Source organism: Suricata suricatta, chromosome 1 (assembly GCF_006229205.1).
Source record: "Suricata suricatta isolate VVHF042 chromosome 1, meerkat_22Aug2017_6uvM2_HiC, whole genome shotgun sequence".
In the NCBI taxonomy this organism is placed as follows: Eukaryota; Metazoa; Chordata; class Mammalia; order Carnivora; family Herpestidae; genus Suricata; species Suricata suricatta.
This window is the reverse complement of record NC_043700.1, coordinates 12,810,554-12,819,739: the sequence shown is the minus strand read 5'-3', so window position 1 is coordinate 12,819,739 and position 9,186 is coordinate 12,810,554. Positions and strand designations below refer to the sequence as shown.

The following is a 9,186-nucleotide window of genomic DNA, read 5'->3' as shown; positions in this document are numbered from 1 at the left end:
CTGCAGCATGCTACGGACTCTCTGTGCATACTATGTGCCTGCAGCATGCTATGGACTCTGTGCATACTATGTGCCTGCAGCATGCTAAGTATTCTCCATATACACTATGTGCCCGCAGCAAGCCAAGGACTCTCCATATACACTATGTGCCTGCAGCATGCTAAATACTTTCTGTATACACTATGTGACTGCAACAAGCGAAGTACGTTCTGTACACATTACGTGCCTGCAGCATCCTAAGTACTCTCTGCACGTACTATGTGCCTGGCAACATGCTAGGTACTCTCCATACACACTATGTGCCTGCAACATGCTAAGTACTCTCTGTATAGGCTCTCCCTAGCCCTTCCCCAAAGTCTTTTGTGGCTCTTTTACAGATGAAGCAATCATAAAGTCTCGTAGGTTACAGGCGGAGTGAAGATCTGTCTCCCAAACCTGCACCCTTCCCATGCTCTACTGCCCACATGGACATTCCCCAAAGAGCAGGTGGAATGGAGTGGGTAGGCAACACGTCCAAACTCAGAGAGCGAGGGACCACAGAGGCCCCGAGAGGAGCCGAATCCCTTCTGGAAACTCAGTCCTGGAGGTGTGCCCGAACTCAGCAGCTGTGAGGCACACCTGTTCTATCGCCGGCTCTCCCTCCTCGTTCCCTGAAAGGAAGAGACTGCAGCCCAGCGGACGGGAGGATGGGCACAATGGCGGGAAGAATGATTTCTTAACCAAGGGTCTACACTAGGTGGGCACTATCGCGATGTCATTCTCTAGATGGAAAGACACGGCGAATGTAGCTTCAGGGAGACTGTTCTCTTTCCTTCCTATTTTTTTCATCCACGCCTTTCGTCAGAAGAGCTTGTGAGATGCCCTGCATGTATTGGAATGTTTAGTCATTAAAACACTGTGTTAGAGCTCCCAGGTCGCAGGGCGGGCCACCCTGTGGTGAGGACACTCGTCACCTGGAGGCTAGGCAGAGCAAGGGAGATCGATGTACCTCATACAGCACCTTGGTACCTTGCCCTTCCCCTGAGTGATAATCCCCTCGCATTTGCTTCAGGGAAAACAGCAAAACCATTCCATCGGCGCTCATACGTTTTTCAATCAGGCTCGCGTCGGGGACCGGATGTTTCTGGCATCCAGACCACCATCCAGCTCACAGGCCTGTGCTCTGGCGCACACTGGTTCCCGCGCTCGGCGTCTCTCACCTCCTTCATTGTCCTTGCTGTCCGTACAGAGCGTCTCCATGGCCACGTCGCACCCTGCTCCTCTCCACCCCGGCTGGCACACACAGTGCCAACCGTTCTGGTCCAGCGTGCATCTCCCATTGCTGTTGCACAGACCGGGGCAGCCCTCTGTCAGGGGAGACAAAGAAGGAAGACACAAGCGATTTGAGGACGGAAAGTCTGGGCACCTTAGAGAAACAGATAAGGGACACTTAGTGGGGACAGGCCTTGGTAAACAGCACAGATACTGTAATTGCACACGGATAGGAACAGCAACAGTCTCTAAGGAATCTAATTCTTATCCAAGTGGCATCTTTGATTGGCCTGACCCTTGAGACACCACTTACCTGTGCAGGACAGAAATATATGCAACAACCCACTAACTAGCGGCAGGCCAGACAAAATTAACCTAATTTTTTTCTCTCCTTTAGCCAAGCAGCAAGGTTGATTGTATGGTGTGAAAACACATCTCGACCAGATAATTCCAGAATTCTTGGCACAGATTTTCAATCTGTTGTAAACGGGAGTGGTCACTCGTTAGGACGTGCCTTCTTAAAGCATCTTGTTGCTTTCAAAAATTCCCTCTACGTTCAAAAGCACGAAAGCGGGGATGGGGATGCGAACGCTGTTAACAAGAGAACATTAATTTTGTCTGGCCTCCAAGTTGCCGTGCATTCATGTGAAATTACAGTGCATTAAGTAACTGCACAAAGTATAGGCCCGGAGTGATGACTATACTTTATGCCAAGAGTACATTCCTTTCCACAGAATAAGCAAAGCCCAGGAAATAGTGAAGCAGCTTCAGCGTCTATTCTAACAAACATCAGGTTTCAGGCTGCATACGATGGGACAGGACCGACAGGATTTCCAACTCAATGTAATAGCTGTGCATATTGGATTACTCAGGACGGACAAAATGAAATACCAGAAGGACCACAAGAAAACATCGAGAGACTGAACAAAAACACGGTAGTGACGTGCTTCAAGACAGAGAGCGGAGAGTGATATTTTGTGACAATCTCCCTAAGGCTTTATGCTGTTACCTTTATATCCTATCTTGTCTGCTTTTATGGGCAAGGAGGGAAAATTTGGGAAACAATTAAAATAATTTAATATATCCAAAATCTATAATTGTTTCAGTCTAACATGACATTTCAAAAAAAAAAAAACCAATTTCTGCCACTTCCTACTGATGATGTCTGGCATGCAGCCAACACGGCCTGTTTATGAGGATGGTGGGTAGGGAGGTAGATTCTGGTGTTCGGGACCATGAGCATGATAGGACACTGACAGAAACAAGGCTATAAATGCTCCAAAATTGTAATAACTGGCTGTTAATCAGATCTCTTTGGACAGAATTAATTATAATTCAGTATAAAATACATGTTTGCCCAAAGTACTTGCTAGAGCCACTGGCGTTCGCTACCGGGCTTCTTATGATTAGAACGCTACTTTGTTTCGGTGACGAAACTTAAGGGAGTAACGGTCTGCTGAAAGATGTCTATGTCTGTATTAAAAGAATTATTCATAGATCGGCTTCCCCTCCTCCACTGTGGCATTTGAAATGAAAATATCTCCAAGAGACATTCTGTCTCTTAAGATTAGAGCTAACAGAGAGTTCTCTGACAGTCTCGTGTGGCAGGGGAGATGAAATTATATTTATGGATACCATCAGGTAGGATAGGATTAATTCTGCTGCTGCTTGTCTTTCAGACAATCACCATCTGTATTTATGGAGTTTCAATACCTACAAGGTGAATTTTCCTTCTGGATGTTTTTGTTTTGTTTTTAACTCCCCCTGACAGGTGCGGCCATGGACTGCACGCCCACGAGTCAGTATATCAAAGCCCGGATATTGCCATGAATATTGTCATATTCTAATGAAGAGCACAAACAAGGAATAGAAAGTAGGTAATCGGAGGAGAAAGGGAGAGGGACTTTTTTCTTGTGAAAAAATATTTTCCACCTATGTCCATGAGAACTGAAGAGACGAGAATCTGCTGTTTTCTGCTGAGCCACGTTACCGTTTCTGTTTTACGGAAGGCACGGCAATTTGGCAGTTTTTCAGAAAATACCAGAACATAAATTATGGTATCACGTATGTTTTGAAACATTTAGAAGAAGCCAAAGAAGTTTCCATATAAGGATAAATGAGATTGCTCTCAACACATATTATCCAGAATCTTCTTTAGATTGACAATTTCTTATTCTGTGATAAGAGAGCGAGCATTCGTGACTCTTCAAGGTGGGATTTAAAGCTCGTTTGCTGAATTGCCAACAGTCAGGCTCTTAAGGCAAAAAATATATATATAAACAAAAAACAGCAAATATACTGTTATCTTCAGTTTTGGGTTCCATTGAAAACTAATGCTCTTACATAGGAATGAAATCTGTGATAACCCAAAAGTATAAAAATGAGACACAGACACTGAAGTCTCAAGTCCTTTAAATCCAAGGCATTTCACATAAGGTAAGTCTGATTTTCAATTCACAAAATATGCATGAGAAGCAGTGTATTGTCGTACCTAGCATGATCTGATACACAGTTATATATAGATAGATATGTAGAGATGTCAACAAAAAGCAAGTATACAGTACCTTTAACTATCTTATCCAAATAGTGAGCTTGAGAAGTTAAAAAGGAAAAAAAAAAGAACAGACATTTCAGAAGTGTCACATAGGACAAGGAAATTTTCAGAATTTACATGCAAATTGAGTCGCTGCAGCTGACGTAAGATTCACACCACACGACAGAGATTATCTTATCTTCCACGACCGCAACACATTCACGTTTCAGCTCCTGTGGCCACGATTCCGGGAAATGCCCGGCATTCGCAAGGACAGTATGCAGGGGACACTACCTTTCCGACCTGAGTGGGAAGGCACCCACCCTGCTCCGTCTTGAGATTATATATAAAGGCTAAGTAGAACACATGGAATCAGTTCTTTATGCTCAAGAAGTTGAGACATTAACAAGAATCAGGGCTACAAAGACACTTTTGGGGGCAGGGCAGAAAATAATTGTAGTTTTTGAAAGTTCGTCTTTCACATTTACACAGTTGTGTAAGGGTTGCACAACTCAGGGCCAAAAGGACCACACGGGAGCCCTGGAGGAACCACTTATGTGTGTCTGCTGCTGTCTTCTTCCTGAGAGATGAACCCACAGAGATCCTGCTTCTCTCACCTCTTGTCTTGAATCGCATGTCTACATATTATCAAACTTCAATGTTTAAGAAGTAAGCAAACAAGGGAGGTGATTGAGAATCCTTGAGCACATGGAGCAAACTTACTATCCTGTGAAAGGCACGTGTAGGTGGTGCGGAGAATGACGCCCGGCAGCCCCCGACCACACGGACGCTGGACAGAGACCTACCACCTATGTGGTCGGCCCGTGAGGAAACACAGACTGTTCTAAGGTCCTGTTTCCTTTCAGGACTCAGCCTGGAATAAGCGGTTTCTCACAACCGCTCTGTAGAAACAGGACTGAGTCTGGAATCTCTCACTCTACCTGTCCGTTTCCTCTTTCAGGAGGTTACAATCAGACTACACCTCTTTTCTTGAGCAGAGGCAGAAATTCCTCTCTCCCTCCACCAGCAGAGAGACGTAATAGATTCTTAATAAGCCTGAAATCTGCCTGCTTTGTCAAAATTCATACATTTTTAATGATCTGAAATTGCTTTTCAAAGATGCTTATGTTGATTATTTTTCATTACTGACACATGCAAGTGAAAACAGAACTCCTAACAGAATGATTTAAACTCTAACTTCCAGCGGAGCCTCTCAGGTTTGGTAGTTAGGTCGCGTGCATAAATAAAACCATAATCACTTCTGACACGTGTGCGCTGCGGACGTTAGCGTCACCTTCATGTTGCCGTGGGATTCTATTAGAGGCTTCCGAATCTCATTAAAAATAAGCGTGTTTATAACGAACTGACAACACACAGTGGAGGAAATTAAGGTAAGGCAACACTCAGAGGTACTACTCTGAAATGATAACTTAATAAAAACATTCTATTTTCAAACGTTACAACAGAAACATACCATCGGATAACATTGTTCAAATAATTTCTTAGTAATCCCTTCCAAACGTTACATAATCTAGGAGAGCCTGTAACAGCCCCACTGGTGGTCTAAACAGAAACAAAGTGCCTTGAAAAATTCTGGAGTTTCTGATTCAGACAGGGTGGTCCTTCTGGAGGTGTCCTTAACTTATAAAAAGCAATCACACCGATTTAGTTGTGGAGACTCTTCTGCTTTTACATTGGGTCCGCTTCAGTTAGTGCAACCAACATGAGGAATGTACTTAATTCTGATCTGGATTAGTAGTTTTAAAGGGGGAATGAGTGATTTCTAATCCAGCCAATCCCATTAGCTTAGCAAACAATCAATTACGCAAAACAGTGGTTTGAATAAAGGTAAAGGCACCTTTGTCATCAGGTCAAGAGAACAACAAAAGTGGTGATGAAATCAGAAAATATATTTAAAATATATGACAGGTCAAAGTTCATATGCCACCTTAAATATGAAAAATGCTGAACATAAATTTTGCAAATGGTTAAAACCCAACCAAAAGAATAATTATCTGTTACTGAGAAAGAGATACTAAGATTTGTCATTTGCATTTTGTATCATAGGGAATAGTTGTGAGGCTGTTAGTTTAAAACCACTGAGAAAAGAGGTAAAAACCACCACGTACAATTTGTCCTCGAGGATTAAAATTTCTGACACCACCACAAAAGCTTCGTGCTAAACAATGAAGATGTTAAAAGATGTTGATACATGAGGTTCAAGTGATTATTAAAAATAATAATTGGAATCATTAGATAAGCCACTACAGGAAATAACCAGAAAAATGCAGGCACATTGTAAGAAGCCATTAGGAACAATAATTGTAAAAATAATACAGTATACTTAAAAATTAATACACCTCACAATTGCTGAAATGCACATTAAGTTGTAAAAAAATGTCTTTGAAAATGAAAGAGCGTATTCTGACACCAAAACAAAGTCCCTTCTATTAGATCTACTGCCCCGAAGTTTTAACTTTGTTTTATAGGAGAAAACTCTTATAAAAATGAGTGCTAGACTTATATAGTGGAACCCTTTTTAAAAACTATTCTCCAGTAAAATGTATTCATAAAACACTTCCCCGGGAGTTTCAATTATTTATCTTTTAAAAAGACTCATGTGGGACATGGGGCTTGGGGGTGGGTATTACCGTATTTCCTGTAAGATAGTGATTCTTAGTCTTTCTGGGTCTCAGATCAGTGAGAAAAGTAGCAGGAGTTACAGACCCCCGAGAAACAACGCACACATGCTCACAGAACCCAAAATGCTAGGATTTTAGCTCTTCCCTGGGCTCTGGTTCTGTAAGCGTTAGATTGTGAACACTTGTTTGACATACTAATGACTCCCAAATTTCTAGTTCTGGTCCAGGTCTCTTGTCCTGGTTCACAATAATCGAGGGACACACATGAAGTACTCTGATCCCAGCTCTCCTCCCTGAAGATGATAATGGAGGATGACTTTGTGCAAGATACTGCTCTAAGCACTCTCTCTCTCTCTCTCTCTCTCATTCGATCTTTCCCTCACCCCTACAATATAAATACAGCTGACGCAGTAAGTGCACACAGAGAGACCGAGGAGGGAGAGACAGCGTGTGCAAGGTCAGAGCCTAGCAATCTCGGTCAGAACGCCTCTTTTTGCTCACAAGTACTTTGTGATTATTCCTGACCTCACATGAATTGAAATAGATACGACTTTCCCATTAGCCACAGGGCACGTCTACTGTCTCTTCACTGCCTCCTACATGACTTCCTTGGGAAATGGGCTGCTGGATCTAACTTGAATGGCAGACTGCAGATGACGGTCCTTTAGGTGTCAGAGCTAATTCTTGGTCTTTATGGTCTATTGTCTCTTTCAAAACACATTCAGATTTCTAGAACATAATACATGAAATGACTAGCTGGGTTTCAGGCCCATATGTTGGAGGTCCTTGGTCTACTTGCTGGATCAGGTGGGCAAAGACCCTGAAATTGTAGATGTGGAAGAAACGCCTGGGTCATCACAAATATTTTTATTTTGAGATTAGCCCATAAAGCTTCAGGATCACCAGAGCAAATGAGTGGTCCTGTATCTTTTTCATACACTCCCCTCTAGATACTTCTTTTTAAAAAGAATGATTTCTCTTATCAAAGCCCCTAATGACCATATTTTCCTATTTCATGTTTTGGGGAAGATGGGTGGAGGTGGACACAAAATGATCTGCTCTTGTCTGTACCCCTTTGTAACGGATCTGGAGTCTACGGCCCCTTAGGAGGGACCCTGACCTTGCTCATATTTAGTCTTGTATAGTTTTTAATTCCTAACGTGTAGACTAGAAAGGAATAGCAACTTTTGGGAAATTCTATCTATATGTTGTCACCTTTTCTTCTTATCAACATTATGGGCACCCTCCTCCCTCTGTTTCCTTCGGTTATCTGACTCTTCCTTGTTTTTCTCATTGAGTGCCGCTCATGGAAGAAATCCAGGGATTTGAACACAAGGTAAACATGAAAGGAGAAAGGTTGGATCAAGAACTAGCTGTGATCAATTCATGAAGCGATTCTATAAAAATACAAGGCTTTATTGATATATAGACATATGAGACTGAATGTACAAATCTCTATTACTGCCAACTCCAAGGCCACACTAATTCCCCTATTCCCACTGCCTGGCTCACAAGGGATTCTTAGTATCTGCTGAACAAAATGATTAAATGTACTTATTATGGTGGTTCGAGTGTGTCTTACATGGGTTTGCGGCGTTTGAAGAAATTCTATGAATAATACAGACACGGATATATTATGAATCATAATACTTTTTGAGAAAGAACCACATGAGCATACCTCATTTCCTAAATCCTTCCCCTTCCTTCATCCACCTGTTCCTTTCCCCTCGTGCAATCCATCCTCCCCAATTACATACAGTGGTATTAACAACCAATACCATTTAGTATTCTTACGACGTGCTGAAAACTACGCTAAGCCCTGTACGTGGGATGGCTGACGTCATTGTTACCACCTGCGGGGCGACCAGCACTTTTATTGTCTTCCTATTCACAGATGAAGAAACTGAGGTAAAGTGAAATGACTTACTCAAGGTCAAAATGCTAGAGACTGCTAAAGCCAAAATACCAACCAGGTGGTCTGTGGCCACAGACTTAATACACTGTATTTACAATGCCGTAGAATCAGAACTGTGTACCCATGTAAGGTAGGTAGAAGCATCATCTGTCTATGGAATGGTTAATAAATTACCTTGAATGAAAACATAAGGAGAAAAAATATGTGGACATCCTTGATTCAACATTGGCAATTAAAGGGGGGGGAGGGACCCCAGAAGACTAGAATCCAAACTAATTTGAAATATTAATCTATTGACAAAACTTCATAAGTGAGAGTACCTTATGTAGACTAAAGAAAGCTTTATGATAAAAACTCCTACAACCTGTTCTAGAAACCCAAAGTTTGGAAAACCTATTGGCAAGATATTAAAACCGAGGGGAAAAAAACAGGAAAAAAATCCAAACAAATGAGTTTGAACAACAAAAGGACAGAAGCAGTTCAGTTAAGGGAAAATGCTGGACAAGAACTATGCTTTGAGTGGCAATCCCGAAGATGGCCGCGCAGTTACAAATGAGGCCAAAGGAGTAGCTATGTGTACTTTGAGGGAAGAAGCGGGAGACTTGGAGGTCCACGCAGAATACAATGAATGTCAAGTTTGCTTTCCTTTTACTGTCAGAAGGATTCTTCAGAACACAAAGAAGAAACAAAGACAAACCAAGTTGGTTGTATACACGTTAGACAGCTCACGAGGGAAAAATAAAAAGTTTGTGTACACAGAGTTGCTGATACATATAGTTATGAACTACTCACATTGTTTTCACTGTCCACAATAGGCTGATTGAGGATATTAAATAATACAGCAT

At 42.1% G+C, this 9,186-nt stretch overlaps 1 protein-coding gene across 1 annotated transcript in view; it reads right to left on the bottom strand.

The window, feature by feature from the left end:
* The window catches only part of TENM3 (teneurin transmembrane protein 3), a 196,423-nt gene that overhangs the window by 76,624 nt on the left and 110,613 nt on the right, over positions 1 to 9,186 (bottom strand). Inside the window, exons 10-11 of the mRNA XM_029950079.1 lie at positions 3,816 to 3,842; positions 1,200 to 1,346 (exon numbers count right to left, since the gene is read on the bottom strand). Coding sequence (XP_029805939.1) covers positions 1,200 to 1,346; positions 3,816 to 3,842 — 174 coding nt within the window. The remainder of the gene's footprint in view (positions 1 to 1,199; positions 1,347 to 3,815; positions 3,843 to 9,186) is intronic.